We start from the raw sequence: 21,809 nt of genomic DNA on the forward strand, positions 1-21,809 counted from the left end.
TTAGAAACCCATTCATGGAAGCTTCAAGTGATTTTGGTTTAACATTAACAGAAGAAGAAAAACTGGCAGCTATATCCACTGATTGTGGATTGATTATTAAACATAAGGAATTGTCTCTTGAAGATTTTTGGATTTCTATAAAAGAAGTATATGTGGCAATATATAAAAAAGCTTTGAACATTTTACTATACTTTTCAACATCCTATTTATGTGAATTAGAATTTTCTAACCTCAACACAAGAGTAAAAAGAGGAATTCTTCAATGTATTGATGAGGAAATGAGAGTTTGCCTTTCAAATATATGCCCAAACATTGAAGAAATCGCTAGGACACCTCAGGCTCATGTTTTTCATAAACACAAGAATGAAAAAACTTAACACATTTGCGCAGGGACCTGCCAAATTTACTAAATCTTACTAAGGATGTATCTATATATATAAAAAGATAACTTTGTGTCATTTTTTATTTTTTAACCCATTTTTTATAAATTCTAAAAAAGCATAACTCAAAAACTGTAACATAAAAATGTTTTTAATGTCAGAACAACAAAGGGAACCAGAGACAAAGATGGACATTTCATAATGATATGGGGACACTGTATCGAGAAGACCTAACACTTCTTAATATTTCTGCACTCAACGAGGGAGCGCCAAAATGTATAAGACATTTATAACTTGACCTAAAAATAGAAGCAGACAAAAACACAATCATACTTGGAGATTTAAACACACCATTGATGGCTTTAGATATATCATCTAAACAGAAAATCAGTAGAGAAATAAATGCCTTGAATGACACTTTGGACCAAATGGACATAATAGACATTTATAGGACATTTCATCCCAAAACGTAAGATTATACATTATTCTCCAGTGTGCATGGAACATTCTCAAGGATAGATCATATGTTGGGCCACAAAACTAACATCAACAAATTCAGAAAAACTGAAATTATACCAAGCATATTTTTTGATCACAAGATGTTAAAATTAGAATTCAACTGTAAAAAGGAAGTAAAGAAACCCACAAAAATGTGGAAATTAAATAATATACTTCTAAAAAATGGGTCAAAGAAGAAATAAAAGCAGAGATCAAAAGATACATACAGGAAAATGAAAATGATGACACAATATGCCAAAATATCTGGGATGCAGCAAAAGCAGTAATAAGAGGGAAGTTTATATCATTATAGGCTTATACAATATCAAGAAACTAGACAGATCCCAAGTAAACAACCTATCATCACACCTTAAGGAACTAGGAAAAGAAGAACAAAGGCAGCCCAAAGTCAGAAGAACAAGTAAAGATTAGAGCAGAACTAAATGAAATAGAGAATAAAAAGATAGAAAAAGTTAATACAACCAAGAGCTGGTTCTTTGAAAAGATCGATAAAATTGACAAACTATTGGCTAGACTCACTAAGGAGAAAAGAGGAAGGACTCATATAAACAAAATCCAAAATGAAAGAGGATAAATTACCACAGACATAGATATACAAAGGATCATAGTAGAATACTATGAAAGATTATATGCCACCAAATTTAACAATTTAGAGGAAATGGATAAATTGCTAGAACTATACAATCTTCCTAGACTGAGTCACGAAGAAGTGGAAAACCTAAATAGACTTATAAGCAGGGAGGAATTAGAAACTATCAACACCCCCCCCTAAAAAACCCAAAAGCTCCAGAACCAGATGGCTACACAGTGAATTCTACCAAACATTCATAGAAGATTTGATACCTATCCTTCTCAAAGTCTTCCAAAAAAAGAGAGGAAGAAGCAATACTTCCAAACACATTTCATGAGGCCAACATAACCCTCATACCAAAACCTGGCAAGGACAACACAAAAAAAGAAAACTACAGACCAATATCTCTAATGAATACAAATGCAAAAATCCTAAACAAAATATTAGCAAATCAAATACAGCAACACATTAAAAAAATAATATATCACAATCAAGTGGGATTCATTCTAGGAGCACAGGATGGTTCAACATATGGAAATCGATCAACATAATACACCACATCAATAAAACAAAGAAAAAAACCCCATACAATCCTATCAATAGATGCAGAAAAGGCATTTGATAACACACAACATCCCTTTATGTTTAAAACACTCAATAAAATCATAATAGAAGGAAAGTACCTCAACATAATAAAGGCCATATATGACAAACAATCAGCTAATATCATACTAAATGGTGAACAATGAAGGCTTTTCCTCTAAAATCAGGAACAAGACAAGGCTGCCCATTCTCTCCACTCTTATTCAACATAGTTCTGGAAGTTTTAGCTGAAGTGATCAGGCAAGAGAAAGAAATAAAAGGCATCCATATCAGGAAAGAAGTAAACGTATCACTTTTTGCAGATGACATGATCTTGTATACAGAAAACCCCAAAGACTCCACCAAAAAACTATCAGAAACAACAAACCAATACAATAAAGTCACAGGATACAAACTCACTATACAAAAGTCTATGCTTTTCTATATGAACAATGAAACTGGAAAACAAACTCAAAATAATTCCTTTTACAACTGCAACAACAATGAAAATAATAAAGCACTTAGGAATAAAATTAATGAAGGATGTGAAGGACCTATATACTGAAAACTACAAAACATTTCTGAAAAAAATTAAAAAAGATATAATGAAATGGAAAAATATTCCATGTTCATGGATTGGAAGAATCAACATGATAAAATGTCCCTATTACTCAAAGCAATATTCAAATTTAATGAAATCCCCATCAAAATCCCAATGTCACTTTTTAAAGAAATACAACAAAAAATTACCAGGTTTGGATGGAACCATAAAAAACACCAAATACCAAACAAATCCTGAGGAAAAAGAATGAAACCAGAGGTATTACACTACCTGACTTCAGATTATACTACAGAACCACGATAATCAAAACAGCATGATATTGGCAGAAAAAAAGACATACAGAACAATGGAACAAAATTGAGAGCCCAGAAATAAAACCACATATATAATATATGGACAAATCATCTTTGACAAAGGAGTCAACACAAATAATGGAGAAAAGAAAGCCTCTTCAATAAATGGTGCTTGGAAATTGAAAAGTCACATGTAAAAGAATGAAACCTGACTAGTTTGTCCCCCTGCACAAAAATTAATTCAAAATGGATCAAAGGCCTAGATATAAGATCTGAAACAGGGGAGAAGACAAGATGGCGCTGGAGTAGGCGGACATAACAACTTCCACCTCCCAGAACCAAAGTGGATTACAAACTAATTTTAAGAACCATCATCTGGAAAAACCAACTTTGGACTAAACTAAGAGGACTCTTCAACCAAGGAACACTGAAGAAGCCACACTGAGACTGGTAGGAAAAGCAGAAACGCGGAGAGGGCTACCCAGCTCCCCGGAGCAAACAGCAGCTGGGAGAGACATGCGTGGCGGGAAATGAGTTTAGCAGAGAGGGGAGGGTCCTGAGTCCCAGGAACAAAGCCCCAGCCTGCAGCCCCAGAGCCTAGAAGAGGCATATGGGCAGTATGTAGCTGGAAACAAGTCAGGATACTGTTTGTGAGAAAGAGACTGATTTCTCAGACCCAGGATTCTTCTTAAAGGGACCGCGCAGAAAACCTCTCAACCACTCACCCAGGGCTTCAGGGGACGGGGAGAGAGGAGAGGACCGGAGTAGCAGGAAGAGAGTGTAATCTAGGAGTCACAGGGAAAAACATTTTGAGAGACAGCCACCCTAACCACTGGGCTGAGTCAATCCCCAAATCTGAAGTGAATATTTCCCCTGGAACCAGCTATACCAGCAAAGGGAAGCAGGACACCAGACAAACAAGCTCTCCCATGGCACTCAGAGCAGAGTTGCTTAGAAGGAGGGAGCTTTTGGGACTACAGTAGTGAGTGTTAGGGTCTGAGCTGCAGCACCCCCACCCACACAGCTGAGGGCTTGCCCGAGGGCAGGTGGCAGCGGGACGTGGAAGTGCGGTTCTGTTGGCAAGGGAGGAAGCCGGCTGGCCACCACTGAGGCCCAGGTGTGAGCTCAGTCTAGCCCGGCTGGGGAGGAGGAAATGGGCAAAAGTGGTCAAGCCCAGCTGCCTGCCGCCTGCAATCCAGCCTGCGCAGGAAGGCTGGGAGCCCGAAGAGGGGTGAAGACACGCCCTTGAGCAAGTGTGCAGGAGCACAGCCTTGCCCCGCCCGCGGAACCGAGGCTTGTGGCCTGACTTGGGAGCCAGCTCCTCCCACGGGGGTGGAGCCAAAAGCGCAAAATAGGCGGAATCCCACTACAGAGCGTGGGCATGCAGTCTTGACGAGCCTGTGGAGCCAAGGCTTGCAGCCATCCCACGAACAGGCTCCTCCTGCAAGGGCGGGACGAAAGCCTGGAATCAGGCAGAGACCCGCAGCTGAGAAAAGGTGCTCACCCCTGCTCTCAGGGCTAAGCATAACACCACCCGTGGTGGCGGGGTGAAGGCCAAGGCACCGAGGCTTGTACACCCAAGCACGTGATCACAGCCACTCCAGTGAAGGAGAGGCGGAAACCACAGCAAAAGCCCCAGTGGGCAGGCACCTGCAATGGCCATACCCAAACGCCCTAGGCAGCAACAGCAGAGGGAGTGGCGGGCCTGCAGACAGACCACACCTAGGAAACACAGAGGCCACACCCAGTGGACTCCAGGGGCCAAAACCTTCTTTTACACAGACAAAATGAAAAGGCAGAGAAATGCAACACAAATGAATCAAGAGAAATCCCCAGAAAAGGACCTGAATGAGTCAGATATAACCAAATTACCAGATGCAGAGTTTAAAATAATGATTGTGGTCCTGGCCGGTTGGCTCAGTGGTAGAGCATCGGCTTGCCATGCAGGAGTCCCGGGTTCGATTCCCAGCCAGGGCACACAGGAGAAGCGCCCGTCTACTTATCCACCCCTCCCCCTCTCTCCTTCCTCTCTGTCTCTCTCTTCCCCTCCTGCAGCCAAACCTCCATTGGAGCAAAGTTGGCCCGGGCACTGAGGATTTCTCTATGGCCTCTGCCTCAGGTGCTAGAATGGCTCTGGTTGTGACAGAGCAACGCCCCAGATGGGCAGAGCATCGCCCCCTGGTGGGCATGCCTGGTGGATTCCAGTCGGGCGCATGAGAGTCTGTCTGACTGCCTCCACGTTTCCAACTTCAGAAAGATACAAAAACAAAAAATAACAATTGTTAGGATGCTCAAAGATATTAGAACAACAATAGATGGTCATTACAAACATCTAAATAAAGAGGTAGTAAATATTAAAAAGGACATCGAAATAATAAAAATGAATCAGTCAGAAATGACAAATACAATATCAGAAATGAAGAACACAATGGAAGGAATTAAAAGCAGGATGGATGAAGCTGAGAACTGAATTAGCGACTTAGAGGACAAGATAAACGAAGGCACGGAAACAGAGCAGAAAAAAGAAAAAAGAAAAGAGACTCAAAAAGCAACTCTTTATGTTGCTCTGTGACAACATAAAGAGAAATAACATCTGCATCATAGGGATTCCTGAAAAAGAAGAAAAAGAACGAGGGATAGAGACTTTATTCAAACATATCATAGCTGAAAACTTCCCTCAATTAAGGCAGGAAAACATCTCACAAGTTCAAGAAGCACAGAGAACTCCATTAAAGAGAAACCCAAAGAAATCTCCACCAAGAAACATCATAATTGAAATACCAAAGCTAAGTGATAAAGAGAAAATATTCAAAGCTGCCAGAGAAAAAAAGGTTATCACGTACAAAGGAGCCCTCATAAGGATGACTTCTGACTTCTCAACAGAAACACTTGAGGCCAGAAGGGAATGGCAAGAAATATTCAAAGTAATGCAGAACAAGAGCCTACAACCCAGACTACTTTATCCAGCAAGGCTATCATTTAAAATTGAAGGAGAAATAAAAAGCTTTCCAGACAAAAAAAACTCAAGGAATTCACTACAACCAAACCATGGCTGCAAGAAATGCTAAGGGGCCTGTTGTAAACAGATCAAAGGAGAAAAAGAATATAGCAAAAGAGTAATACAGTTTTAAAGAATAAAATGGCAACAAACAACTACATATCAATAATAACCTTAAATGTAAATGGATTAAATAATCCGATCAAAAGATATAGGGTACCTGTGTGGATAAGAAAACAGGACCCATACATATGCTGTCAACAAGAGACACACCTTAAAACATAAGAAGCACATAGACTGAAGATAAAAGGATGGAAATAAATATTTCATAAAAATGGAAATGAAAAAAAAGCTGGGGTAGCAATACTTATATCAGACAAAATGGACTTTAAAACAAAGACTATAGTAAGAGATAAAGAAAGTCACTACATAATGATAAAGGGAACAATCCAACAGGAAGATATAACCGTTATAAATAACTATGCACCTAATATAGGAGCACCTAAATATATAAAGTAGACTTTTATGGATTTAAAGGGCGAGATCAACAGCAATACTATAACAGTAGGTGATTTCAATACCTCACTAACACCACTAGATAGATCCTCAAGAAAGAAAATTAACAAAGAAATAGTAGACTTAAAGGACATACTAGATAAACTCGATTTAATAGATATCTTCAGAACCTTTCACTCTAAAGCAACAGAATATACATTCTTTTCAAGTGCTCACGGTACATTCTCTAGGATAGATCACATGTTAGGGCACAAAAGCGGTCTCAACAAATTTAAGAAGATTGAAATCATATCAAGCACTTTCTCTGATCACAATGGCATGAAACTGGAAATCAACCACAACAGAAAAACTGAAAAATACTAACACTTGGAAACTGAATAGCATATTATTAAATAACAAATGGGTTAACAATGAGATCAAAGAAGAAATAAAAAAATTCCTAGAAACGAACGATAACGAGCATACATCAACTCAAAATTTATGGAACACAGCAAAAGCAGTCCTGAGAGGGAAGTTCACAGCATTACAGGCATACCTTAAGAAGCTAGAAAAAGCTCAAATAAACAACTTGACCTTGCATCTAAAAGAACTAGAAAAAGAACAGCAAGTAAAGCCCAGAAGTAGTAGAAGGAATAAAATAATAAACATCAGAGCAGAAATAAAAGACATAGAGGCTAAAGAAACAATACAGAGGATCAATGAAACCAGGAGCTGGTTCTTTGAAAAGGTAAACAAGATCGATGAACCTTTAACCAGACTTACCAGGAAAAAAAGAGAGAGGACTCAAATAAATAAAATTAGATACGAGAGTGAAGAAATAACAACTGACACAACAGAAATACAAAATATTGTAATAAAATACTATGAAGAACTGTACGCCAAAAAACTACACAATGTAGATGAAAATGGAAAAATTCCTTGAAACATACAATCTTCCAAAAATTAATCTGGAAGAATCAGAAAACCTAAACAGACCTATTACAACAAATGAGATTTAAACAGTTATCAAAAAACTCCCAACAAAGAAAAGTCCTGGGCCTGATGGCTTCACAAGGGAATTCTACCAAATATTCAAAGAAAAACTAACTCCTATCCTTCTCAAGCTATTTCAAAAAATTCAAGGGGAAGGAAGACTTCCAAGCTCCTTTGATGAGGTGAGTATAATTCTGATTCCAAAACTAGGCAAAGACAACACAAAGAAAGAAAATTATACGCCAATATCCCTGATGAATTTAGATGCTAAAATCTTCAACAAAATATTAGCAACCCAGATCCAGCAATATATGAAAAAAATCATACACCATGATCAAGTGGGATTTATTCTGGGGAGGCAGGGCTGGTACAATATTTGCTAATCAATCAATGTGATTCATCACATAAACAAAAGGAAGGAGAAAAACCACTTGACAATTTCAATAGATGCAGAAAAAGCATTTGATAAAATCTAGCACCCATTTATGATCAAAACTCTTAGCAAAGTGGGAATACAGGGAATATACCTCAACATGATAAAGGCCATCTATGACAAACTCACAGCCAACATCATACTCAATGGGCAAAAATTAAAAGCAATCCCCTTAAGATCAGGAACAAGGCAAGGGTGCCCCCTTTCACCACTATTATTCAACATAGTTCTGGAAGTCCTAGCCACAGCAATCAGATAAGGAAAAGAAGTAAAAGGCATCCAAATTGGAAAAGAAGTAAAACTATCATTATTTGCAGATGATATGATATTGTATATAGAAAACCGTAAAGTCTCAGTCAAAAAGCTACTGGACCTGATAAATTAATTCAGCAAGGTGGCAGGATATAGAATACTCAGAAATCAGAGGCATTTTTATATACTAACAATGAACTGTCAAAAAGAGAAATTAAGGAAGCAATCCCCTTCACCATTGCAACCAAAAAAATAAAGTACCTAGGAATAAATTTAACCAGGGAGATTAAAGACTTGTACTCTGAAAGTTATAAAACATTGATAAAAGAAATCAGGGAAGATACAAACAAGTGAAAGCATATATCGTGCTCATGGGTAGGAAGAATAAACATAATTAAAATGTCTATATTACTCAAAGCAATTTATAAATTCAATGCAATACCGATTAAAATACCAATGACTAGCCCTGGCCGGTTGGCTCAGCGGTAGAGCGTTGGCCTGGCGTGCGGGGGACCAGGGTTCGATTCCCGGCCAGGGCACATAGGAGAAGCGCCCATTTGCTTCTCCATCCCCACCCCCTCCTTCCTCTCTGTCTCTCTCTTCCCCTCCCGTAGCCAAGTCTCCATTGGAGCAAAGATGGCCCGGGCGCTGGGGATGGCTCCTTGGCCTCTGCCCCAGGCGCTAGAGTGGCTCTGGTCACGGCAGAGCGACGCCCCGGAGGGGCAGAGCATCGCCCCCTGGTGGGCAGAGCGTCGCCCCTGGTGGGCATGCCGGGTGGATCCCGGTCGGGCACATGCGGGAGTCTGTCTGACTGTCTCTCCCCGTTTCCAGCTTCACAAAAAAAATACAAAAAAAAAAAAAATACCAATGACTTACTTCAAAGATATAGAACACATATTCCAAAAATTTATATGGAACCAAAAGAGAACACGAATAGCCTCAGCAATTTTGAAAAGGAAGAATAAAGTGGGAGGTATCACATTTCTGGATATCAAGTTATACTACAAAGCCACTGTACTCAAAACAGCCTGGTACTGGCATAAGAACAGGCACATAGATCAATGGAACAGAACTGAGAACCCAGAAATAAACCCACACTTTTATGGACAACTGATATTTGACAAGGGAGGTAAGAGCATACATTGGAGTAAAGACAGCCTATTCAACAAATGGTGTTGGGAAAATTGGAAAGCTACCTGTAAAAAAATGAAACTAGACCACCAACTTACACCATTCACAAAAATAAACTCAAAATGGATAAAAGACTTAAATGTAAGTCGTAAAACCATAAGCATCTTAGAAGAAAACATAGGCAGTAAGCTCTCTGACATCTCTCGCAGCAATATATTTGCTGATTTATCTCCATGTGCAAGTGCAATAAAAGACAGGATGAACAAATGGGACTATATCAAACTAAAAAGCTTTTTGCACAGCTAAAGACAATAAGAACAGAATAAAAAGACAAACTACACAATGGGATAATATATTTGACAATATGTCTGATAAGGGGTTAATAACCAAAATTTATAAAGAACTTGTAAAACTCAACACCAGGAAGGCAAACAATCCAATCAATAAATGGGCGAAAGAAATTAATAGACACTTCTCCAAAGAGGACATACGGATGGCCAATAGGCATATGAAAAAATGCTCAACATCACTAATCATTAGAGAAATGCAAATTAAAACCACAATGAGATATCATCTCACACCAGTCATAATGGCGCTCATCAACAAAACAATACAGAATAAGTGCTGGCGAGGATGTGGAGAAAAGGGAACCCTCCTGCACTGCTGGTGGGAACGCAGACTGGTGCAGCCACTGTGGAAAACAGTATGGAGATTCCTCAAGAAATTAAAAATCGAACTGCCTTTTGACCCAGCTATACCACTTTTAGGAATATACCCCAAGAACACCATAGCATTGTTTGAAAAGAAGAAATGCACCCCCATGTTTATGGCAGCATTGTTCACAATAGTGAAGATCTGGAAACAGCCCAAGTGTCCATCAGTGGAGGAGTGGATTAAAAAGCTTTGGTATATATATACTATGGAATACTACTCAGCCATAAGAAATGATGACATCGGATCTTTTACAACAACACGGATGGACCTTGATAACATTATACTGAGCGAAATAAGTAAATCAGAAAAAACTAAGAGCTATATGATTCCATACATAGGTGGGACATAAAAATGAGACTCAGAGACATGGACAAGAGTGTGGGTGTTACGGGGTGGTGGGAGGAGAGGGAGGGGGTGGGGGAGGTGAGGGGCACAAAGAAAACCAGTTAGAAGGTGACGGAAGACAATTGGACTTTGGGTGATGGGAATGCAGCATAATCAAATGTCAAAATAACCTAGAGATGTTTTCTCTGAACATATGTACCCTGATTTATCAATGTCACCCCATTAAAATTAATTAAAAAATAAAGTGATAGCAATGTCATAAAAAAAAAGATCTGAAACAATAAATTACATAGAAGAAAACAGAGGTACTAGGCTCATGGACCTTGGCCATAGAGAACAGTTTATTAATTTGACCCCAAAGGCAAGGGAAGTAAAGGCAAAAGTAAATGAATGGGACTATATCAAACTAAAAAGCTTCTGCACAGCAAAAGAAATTGACAAAACAAATAGGCAGCCAACTAAATGGGAGATGATATTTGCAAACAACGGCTCCAATAAGGGTTAATATCCAAAATATATAATGAACTCACAGAGCTCAGCAAGAAACAAGCAAACAGTCCAATTAAAAAAATGGGAAGAGGACCTGAACAGACAGTTCTCCCAGAGGACATACAAATTGCCAACAGAGATATGAAAAGATGCTCATCTTCACTAGCTATTTGAGAAATGCAAATAAAAACTGCAATGAGATACCACCTCACACCTGTTAGATTGGCTATTATCTACAAAACAGGTAATAACAAGTGGACAGGCTGTGGAGAAAAAGGAAGCCTCATCCACTGTTGGTAGGAATGCAAATTAGTACAACCATTATGGAAGAAAGTATGGTGGTTCCTCAAAAAATTAAGAATAGAACTACCACATGACCCAGCAATCCCTCTACTGGGTATCTACCCCCAAAACTTGAGAACACTGGTACATAAAGACACATGCACCTCCATGTTCACCACAGCATTGTTCACAGTGGCCAAGACACGGAAACAAGCAAAGTATCCCTTGATAGAGGATTAGATAAAGAAGATGTGGTATATATAAATACTACTCAGCCATAAGAAATGATGACATAGTGACATTTACAACAACATGGAAGGACCCTGAGAACATTATAGTGAGTGAAATAAGTAAATCAGGAAAAGCTAAGAACTGTATGATTTCACACAGAGGTGAGATATAAAACTGAGACTCATGGACATAGATAAAAGTAAAGTAGTTACGAAGGGTATAGGGGAAAAGGTTGGGAAAAGGTGTAGGGGGTATAAAGAGGGACAAATATAAGGTGACAAAAATGATTTAACTTTGGGTGATGAGTATACAACATAATCAACAGTTCAAATGCTATAGAAATGTTTACCTGAAACCTATATACTCTTTTTTTTTTTTTTTTTACAGAAACAGAGAGAGAGAGGGATAGATAGGGACAGACAGACAGGAACGGAGAGAGATGAGAAGCATCAATCATCAGTTTTTTGTTGCGACACCTTAGTTGTTCATTGACTGCTTTCTCATATGTGCCTTTACCGCGGGTCTTCAGCAGACCGAATAACCCCTTGCTCAAGACAGCAACCTTGGGTCCAAGCTGGTAAGCTTTGCTCAAAGCAAATGAGCCTGCACTCAAGCTGACGACCTCAGGGTCTCGAACCTGGGTCCTCTGCATCCCAGTCCGACGCTCTAACCACTGTGCAACTGCCTGGTCAGGCAAACCTATGTACTCTTATTGATCAATGTCACCCTGTTCAAGTTAATTTTCTAAATAAAATAAGGACAGAAGAGAATGCTTCTTATAGAGTATCAACTAATAAACTTAAGAGTAATGACAGAAAAAAGAAAATGGCCTCTTGTACAACCATGATAGTAATTGTTCCTGGGAAGAATCATTCATAGATATTTATATGATTGGGTGAAAATTTTAGTGGGGAACAGGATGACCACATAGTCTTAAAGTAGCATTTCAAAAACCATTTACTACAAAAGTCAGGTAGACATCTTTAGAATAGGGAAATCTGGTGAATATCATTTTAACGTAATGATCCAGACTGGCATCACCAATAATGAAACACGATGACATCATGTGCCTACTGGTGATATTCTGAGAAGCAAATCACCTGTGTTATCCTCCTGCCTAAAATATATTCTCATGATTAACCTTGGATTACACAATCAGACAAATCTAAATTGTAGGATATAGTGCCAAACATATGGCCTAGAGTCTTAAAAAAAAAACAGTGAAGTCATAACAGACCAATAAAATTGGGGAAACTACATTTTAGATTAAAAGAGATTAAAGAGACATAACAAAAAAATGCAATTAATGACACTTGAATGGATGCCAAAATTTAAAAAAAGTTATAGTGAATATTATGGAGATAATTGGGGAAATTTGAATATGGACTATATTAGGCAATAATAATGTATCAATATTAAATTTCTTGAAAATTATACCTGTACCACAGGATATGTAGGAAAATGACCTTGTTCTTAGAAGATATACTCTATTATTATCACTTTTAAATCATTTTATTTTTCAATTACAGCTGACATCCAATATTATATTAGTTTCAGGTGTACACCCCAGTGATTAGACACTAGATAGCTTACTAAGTGACCAACCCAATAAATCCTATGTTATTCTGACACCACCCACAGTTATTAGAATATTATTGACTATATTTCCTATGCTGTACTTTTACATCCCCAATATTATTCTGTAACAACCAGTTTGTACTTCTTTTTTTATTTAAAAAAAATTTATTATTTATTGATTTCAGAGAGAGACGAAGGGAGCAAGAGAGAGGCAGAAACATTAATCTCTTTCTGTATGGGTCCAGAGGAGGGATTGTACTTCTTAATCATCTTCTCCTTTTTCAACTGTCCCCTCAACCCCCACTCCATCTGGCAACTGGCAACCTGTTCTCTGTATCTATGAGTCTGTTTTTGTTCTGCTTGTTAGTTTATTTTGTTTTTTAGATTCAATTGTTAATAGATATGTATTTATTACCATTTTACTATTCATATAGTTTATCTTTTTTTTTCTTTTAGAAGATACATGCTAAAACTTTTTAGGCATGAGTGGTTATGATGTCTATGATTAATTCATATGGTTTAGAAAAAAATAACTATACAAATGAATTACTAAACAAATAATAATAAATAATAACTAAACAGGCATAATAACTAAACAAAAATGGCAAAATGTTAGAACTAACAGATATACAGGTGTTCATTATACTATGCCTACAAGTTTTCTGAAGGTTTGACATTTTTCAAGGAAACTATAATATATACAGTTAAGGCTTTTTTAAATAGAAATATAATTAAAATGAAATTATCCAGAAGGATAAAGAAAATTACTGAGAAACAACAAAACTATCAAGAGGTGTATAAAATAATGTATTCTTGCAACTTTTCCAGGGGTGGGAGGAAAAGGATCCAAAGTCCATCCATTCTGCTAAATATTTATTGAGAACCTCCCATGTACCTAGCACTGAACTGGCTGCCAGAAACAGCAGTGCACAGAACAAGTGCCTGCCGTTATGCAACTTGTACTTCAGTCAGGGGGCAATACGTGCACTTCATTTCTGTTGTGTGTGTATAAATTCAGATAGTGTTGGGAATGCAGTGTTGGGGGGTAGAGAGAATGTTGCCATATTTACAGGATGGTCCAAAAGGCCTCCTTGTAAGGTAACATTTGCACAGGGACTTGAAAGAAGTGAGGGAGCAAATCATGTGACTATTTGGGGAAAGTGTTGCTCTGCAAAAGAAGTTGTTGGCATGCTAGAAGGGCAAGGCAACGAGTATTCCCGGGGCTGGGAGAATGAGGGGGAAATTTTAGGTGGTGGTGATGGTAGAGACCACAGAGAGCCTTATGGCCCACTTCTAGGACTTCTTGCAACTTTTATAAGTGACAGAGATGGAAAAGGGTTTTGAGCGCATAAATTGACTTACATTTTAAAAGGATCATTCAACTGCTGTGGTGACAACAGACTGTAGAAAGGCATCCCCATGATGAGTTATAAAAACTGTAACAAAACCAACCAACCAAAACATGACACAGGTGGACGGTGACTTGGCTGTCATGGCGACTAATGGTCAGATTCTGGATAGTTTTATAGGTAGAGATGATATGATTTGGTGACAGATTGAGTGTGGGATATGAGAAAGAATTTCAAGGAAACTCCACTGTTTTTGGCCTGAGCAAATGGAAGGATAGAGCTGACATTTATACACATGGAAAGACTGTGAGAAGTTCACAGAATCTGGCTTTAGCATGTTTAGCTTGGGACACCTGTTCAAGTAAGGATGCTAAAGAGGCAGTTGAATATGGATCTGGAATTAGAAGAGAGATTTGGGCTGACAAGATGGATTTAGCAGTCAGTGTTCAGATATTTTTAAAGTCACAAAAACTGGATAAGTCACCCTCGCATGAGGAGCCAGGCAAAGATGGAAGGACCGGAAAAGGAGATCAAGAGAGGTATCCAGCGAGGGGGGAAGAGCCACAGACAGCAGTGGCCTGGCCCCACTATGACAACTGAACTGAATGTCTACTTGCAATTTCATAAATCAGAGTCTTCCTTTAGGGAATATACAGTTAAATGTCTTGTATTAAGTATATACTTAATAGTGACTCACAGTAACCAGAAATTACATATATTCATGTATTTTTCTAAGCACCTAATACTGTAAAATATTAGTGATTTCAACTACCATACAAACAAAGGAATTGATTTAAAAAAAGAAAAGAAAAATTCTCAGGTTAGGAAAACTGATTCTTTTGAGGATACATGCCAAATCTAACCTTTTCTAATATCCTCTAATGTAGATTTGGGTAGTAACCTAGAGAACGATTTGGCAATTACTGTATAAGCTATATTTCTACTCCACTGGAATTTTCTCTCCAGCTAATGTGTAGTCAAAGGATGAAAGCCAATTGAAATGTTCACACCAACTCAATAATTTTGAAGTCCCTAATTGAGGAGATGTTAAATAGTGGATTCTAAAAATAGCTATGGGATAGTTCAACGATCTAATCATTTATTCTACTAAATTAGGGCAGTGATAGGATTTTCTAAGAACTGTTATTAATGGATTTTAAAATCTGTTCTCATCATTTAAAATTATCTTCATTAAAAATGCAATTTGAAGACTCTCTTAAGAGAACTACCACATCAACGTCCTTGAAATACGACTCTCAGGTAGCGCAATTTTTAGATAGCCCAGCGGGAGAACTTGCGTCTCATACATAAACAACACAGAACACCACTGTATTTTCAGAAACTAATCAATCTGATGTCACAAATGTTAATAAGAGAGCCCCAATCAAATTCTTAATGTGACATTGCCCATCTTACTATTCCTTCTAGCAAGGTAAACGGAAAGCAATAGGAAACTGACATTTCTTCCTTTAAGAGAAAGAATAAGTCACATTGGCTTTTCAATTCAGCAAAGTTAAGCCTCTGACCCAACAAAATCTAGTCCATCCAAAGCAGAGAAAATCTTAATGCAGCCTAACTTGGAAAAAGGTTACTCTTCCTTTGGAAGCTACAAACTAGTGTCCTCATCTGCAGATATAAATACAAATATATACTTGGTACAACTAGGAAAGAACCCTGGTGTCTCTTTCCACCTTAGGTCTAGAAACCTGGCCGCGTGACTGCATCTCCACACAGTGATTTTTCTAAACAGAAAAGACTGTTCCGCTTACTTTCTCTTCAAGCAACTGAGCCCTATTACTTCCAGAGGACTGCAGGGGGACTTCATCTCTCTCTTCTTTTTTTTTTTTTCTCTCTCTCTCTTCTTGTTAACATGCTCCTAAATCAGGGGTCGGGAACCTTTTTGGCTGAGAGAGCCATGAACGCCACATATTTTAAAATGTAATTCCATGAGAGCCATACAACGACCCGTGTATGTTACGCATTATCCAATAAAACTTTGTTGTTGTCCCGGAGGACAGCTGTGATTGGCTCCAGCCACCCACAACCATGAACATGAGCGGTAGGAAATGATTTGATTGTAATACATGAGAATGTTTTATATTTTTAATGTTATTATTATTTTTTTTTTATTAAAGATTTGTCTGCAAGCTAGATGCAGCCATCAAAAGAGCCACAGGTTCCCGACCCCTGTCCTATCTATTCCCTACACCTTACAAGGGATTTTCTCATTCCAAAGAGCTATGTCCAGCAGACACTTTTCTGCAGCTACCATGATTCCGTGGGTTGCAGAATTTATGTATTGCTGTCCAAATATTCAAGTCCTCATTCTGAAAAGCAATCCTTTTCTTCAAAACTCTTATCTAATTCCAGAAATGTTTCCTCAGGGTGAATAATAATTTCAAGAGCTTGGCCTTTAATCACTGGTGAAAATGACAGAGATCAAATCTTTTTATATTAATTAGAGTATTAAGGCCACAACATTTCCCCATTTCTATGCTTCTCCCCGAGAGTTTCTGCCCTTCCTTGTAAGAAAAGATTTCCCTTGTCTACGCCATACCACCCTGAACGCGCCCGATCTCGTCTGATCTCGGAAGCCTAGCAGGGTCGGGCCTGGTTAGTACTTGGACTAGAGAAAAGATTTCCCCAGCTTTAGAAATGTCCTAATGTCACACTTCCAACTCTAATTTAACTCAGCTCAGTTTGTACTGTATGCCTTCACATCACCAGTGCTGATGTCCCCACCTAAAAACTACCTTAGCATTCAAGTCCTTAAAAACCAGAATCATAGTTTCTTAAAGTTTTTGCAAATTAGATATTCTTAACATATTTACTTAAAATGAAGATGACCTATTAGTTAGCCAGATCACAGCTCAAAGCATTCACGTATTCACCACCACAGGATATGGCTGATGTTTAACCCGTTAATCACAGCTGACTCCCAGGTTGTCTTTGTTCCTGCAGCCAAATATGCTAATGAGCTTTGTCTCATTAATCCCCTCCTTTCCCCATATCATCTCTGCGCCGGAAGTTTCTCCCAGAAAGAGAAAGCTCACAAATTTTCTTGACAGCCATGAAAGTTAACAGCAATGTGTTTTAGATAATCATGATTATCAATATGTGTGAGAAAAATATGAAAACTATGTATTGAACTTGGAGACAATAAAGAATGTCGTGGGTTTGTTGATGTGCCGTGAGTTCTGGGGGCTGCCCTATTTATTTCAAGGCCATTTCACACCTCCAGTGTTCCTTGAAAACATCCAAATCCCAGTCTACTTTAATACTCTTCAACCCTATTCACAGGAAGCCCTAGTTTTCATTATATCCAACTATTTATTAACTGACACGAAGTTGTACAGGACCTATATAACTTTGAACTTAACACTCTGGTCATATATTCACTGTATAGCAGGTTAACAAACTATGGAATACAATTACCTAAATAAATTTATCACCATTCCAAGCACAAGGACTGCACATTATTAACTAGCTTTTACCTTAAAGGAAACAAACAGAAAAACCAAAATAAAGTTTGTCAGCTCAAACACTGGATTTTCTAAACTCCAGGGGAAAAAGAACCAAAAGACACGGCAGCCTGGGCCTATGGGGTAGGGATCTAACACACTCATGAACTCTTTCAGGTTTACATGAATAGTTTCTGCTTAATCCATTGAATATGACTGCATTCCATCTCCCAGTGCTGAAATGCTGGGTCTCAGTGGGTGGATGAGGGGGAGGTGGGGGCCCAGTTAATTGAGTCTTGGAGTCAATTCCCAGAATTAGAGGCCTGGATCTAGCACACAATAGCAACAGGCTGTGCGAGTCAACATGTCCATACCTTTTGCCCAAGTCAACCAGCTTCTAGGATCACCCCAAGTGCTCCCTTTGCCTTCCTAGTCTGCACTCACACACCAAAAACTCCAAACGGGTGACACTGGAGAACTGGTAGTTTATTTGGCAGGTTTTTCACATTAGAGTTCAAAATCATTTTACTGCATGATTATATACATATATATTCAATGTATCACCGCTTCAAATATCTTCAACTCTAATGAAAGGCACTTTGAAGAAATTGATTAAAGCAAGAAAGAAACTATTTGCACATAAGGAAGAAAACAGAATTGCAAATTAAGTATAATTTATATAACACATGAGACAGGACTTTTATACAGACCTTCAGAAAAACCCAGCCTTTTACCTGTGTGCAGAGTGCTTTTAGGGGCTTGGAGCCAGACAGCCTGGGCTTCAAGCTGGGCTCCATGGCTATGTGACCTAGAGTGGGCTTCTAAACCTATTATCTACCCAGAAGAAGAACTAGATTTGGGGGAGCTGATGCTTATAGAGTGGGTAGTCTCTATGACATATGATTGTGGGAACCTACACAGCCAGGCCCTCTAGAACTCTGAAAGTGGCTATGCACGAACATCCACACGACACACCCACCTCTACAGAGGCACTATTCGGTACCCATGAGGCTTGGTTCCAGGAACCCCCAAAGGACACCAGAGTCTGTAGACGCTCAAGCCCCTTAGACGGCCCTCTGCATCTGCAGATGGCAGACTGCACCCACTGCCAAAGCCGGGAACAGGGATTAAATGAGATGATATATGTAAAGCACTTAGCAACGCTTCCCACATGCAGCTAGCACTCTATAAACTTGACTGTCACGAATATTAGTGAAACAACATTATACAAAAGAGCAAAGGGAATAAGACCATTCACTTTATCTGAAACTATTAGAGCCAAGGAAACAGACTCCTTTGAAACAAATTATTTGGGGGCCAGATGGAATATTGATTTGCACAGCAAGTTGCCATGAGTTGTAAAGGCTGGAAATACCTGTAATTCAGGGAGAAAAATATTACCAAAATAATTTTGATGTTTTCCTTAGATAACTAAACTTAGAACCAAATGCCTCTCAATGGCTCAGACTAGATTCTTTGAATCCCCAGGTTTTTAAGTCTTGTATTATTCTGAGAGACAATCTAGTGATTGAGAACAGGAACAAAATTGCCATTTCTGTGACTTACAGCTCTGGGGTGATACAAACTTGCTTGTTTGAGCGTTCTCTCTCCCCCTCTGTCCCCCGAGTCTTCCCCCACCCCCACTCCAGCCAGTGTTAACAGCGTGTCTATCACTTTGGGGAGGAAGGCTGAAACATTTACCATTAAATCAACATTTCTTTTTTTTTTTAATAATTTTATTTTTTTAATGGGGTGACATCAATAAATCAGGATACATATATTCAAAGATAACAAGTCCAGGTTATCTTGTCGTTCAATTATGTTGCATACCCATCACCCAAAGTCAGATTGTCCTCTGTCACCTTCTATCTTGTTTTCTTTGTGCCCCTCCCCCTCCCCCTTTCCCTCTCCCATTCCCCCCTCCCAAATCAACATTTCTTTGAGAATTAGATCCACATACTTCCCAAGTCACCTAAAATATATTTGACTGCCCCAAATCCCTAGATTAGAAATGTTATTTAATCCTAACTACTGTGACATTTGTCAGACTAACAGATGGTGTAGAAAGACCTTGATTGTCAGAACCAATCCTGCTAGTCTGATCATCTCCCACCACCGCTCCCAAATACAAAAGGATACAGAGGACGCAGAGACCCTGGATGGATAGGTGGGTGGGGTGGGGGGATAGAGAGAGAAAGTGTGGATGCTAGAGATAAGGTTCTTCCACTCTCCACCACAAAAGGCAGGAGAATGACATTCTGAGTCACACAGAGTTTAAACGTAAAGATCTATTCTGACTAGTCCTGGAAAGAATAGGCACTCAGTATTTGCTGACCACCTGTATTTAGTGGTGCTGACTGCCTTTCAGGAACACTGTGATAGTTCATGAAATGAAATGGCCTAGTCATTACTTTGACGATGAAAGGCATTTAAACACATAAAGAAACCTATTCTACAAATACTGCCATATTATTGAAAATTACTTTTAAGTAGTGCTGCTCATTTGATCCACAGTCACTTTCAACTTTTAGCCTACATGAGATGAATTCTTGACACTGACTTGGGTTACTAGAAGGCTGAAATCTCATACAAATAAACATATTTGAATAAAATCCAGTGTTACAAGCTTGCCTAGAAGAGGAGGCCACTGAGAGCAGCAATTCAGTAACAGAACGCCATGGAGCTTACCGATGTCTTTGTCTGTGAACGCTCCTGGAAGCAGTGCGTGTGCATCAGATCAGGGTAGAGGAACACGCTGTAGGACCTTGTTGTACTTTAGGGCGCCGGGGCAGCCTACCCTAGGCAGACTTTCTACAAAATCCAAATCCCTGAACAAGAGGTCTCGATCCCTACCCATAGTTTTCAATTTCCCTTCAAAAAGATAGAAAAAGCTACACTGAGTACAGATATTATATATAGAAAACAACGACACTTAAAATAGGACTCGTCTTCCCGCCCATTTCCTCAAGGAAACTCGCAGCCCCACCCAGCCTTGTACGTACGGCTCGACTTCTTCATGGGCCCCGGCTCTGCAGACGCCAACACACACAGAGCCACAGGGCTGTGCAGAACGATGAACTCTTCCTTGGGTTCTAGCAGTTCAGTCCAGCGGTGCGTGAATGAGACATAAATGCCTCATAAAATGTTATACAACCAAGGGCCAGCCTGATTCTTAGAATTCTCGAGCCCCTGCCAAAGATTTAGGTGGTAACCTCAGTCTTCTGGCTAACTGCCATCTAACTGCATGTTATTACCAACAACATCCTACAAAGGCTCCTCCCTTTAAGTTCTGCTTCTCCTAGGCTGAGCCTGACAGGTTTCCTGCGATTGCTCAGGGTGAGATGATTCTGCTCTTAGAGCTGCCCAAGATGACAGGTGCCATATAAAGTTTAAATTGTTCCATGATAAAAATAAGTGAGTTCATTTGAAAATCAACAATTTGGGAACAATAATAAATTCTTCTCATCCTTCTTTTCTCTTCACATTTTGGGTTCTTCAAAAGCATGATTTCTCACATGAGAAAATGAGTTAAAGAGAAATTTACTCTAAACAAAAATACCAACTTCCTGTTCACTTAGATTCCACATACATACACCATGCTAATTCCTAAAGAGAAATTCCTTCCGAAAAGGAATTACCAGACATCTGAATCTCATTCAGCTATGCAAGAGAATTGTCTCTTCAACCCACATAATACGAGAAAAATAAATGATCCTCAGAGAAAATGTATATTTAAATGGAAGTTAGCATTTGCGAATTAAAGATTCAACTGTACTTAAGATGAACCGGGTGGGGAAAGAACAATAAAATGGTGAATGTGGATTTTACATTCTTGCCACTTGAGGGCAGAGAACCTGGGACGCTCTCCTGGTCCCCCTCTTTTCCATGATAGAACTACACAAGGAGATTTTAGAGCTTGGAGAAGCACATCTTCACTTTAGGTGTAAAGAAATTTCATTGTGAGTGTATGATTTCTTCTGCAGAAAAACAATTTTAGTAAAAAAAAAAAAAAAATTCAGAACTTACAGGAAACCAAACCACTTTGAGGCGTCATCCTTTTTAACTTCAATGACATATCCAGCTCTACAGCCCCAATTTTGCAAAAGCAGAATGAACTGGACTCTGAACATTTTCCCTAATTTAGCTAATTT

At 38.9% G+C, this 21,809-nt stretch overlaps 1 protein-coding gene across 3 annotated transcripts in view; it reads right to left on the minus strand.

Moving 5' to 3' along the window:
* The window catches only part of MCC (MCC regulator of WNT signaling pathway), a 521,764-nt gene that overhangs the window by 241,418 nt on the left and 258,537 nt on the right, over nucleotides 1–21,809 (minus strand). Inside the window, exon 1 of one of the 3 annotated variants that reach the window (XM_066382029.1) lies at nucleotides 20,347–20,505. The exons of the other annotated variants lie outside the window; for them this stretch is intronic. Within the exon in view, the coding sequence (XP_066238126.1) occupies nucleotides 20,347–20,391 (45 nt within the window). The 5' untranslated portion in view covers nucleotides 20,392–20,505. Of the gene's footprint in view, nucleotides 1–20,346; nucleotides 20,506–21,809 lie in introns of those variants that run through there. 3 annotated transcript variants of the gene reach the window in all.

Source organism: Saccopteryx leptura, chromosome 4 (genome assembly GCF_036850995.1).
Source record: "Saccopteryx leptura isolate mSacLep1 chromosome 4, mSacLep1_pri_phased_curated, whole genome shotgun sequence".
Classification (NCBI taxonomy): domain Eukaryota; kingdom Metazoa; phylum Chordata; class Mammalia; order Chiroptera; family Emballonuridae; genus Saccopteryx; species Saccopteryx leptura.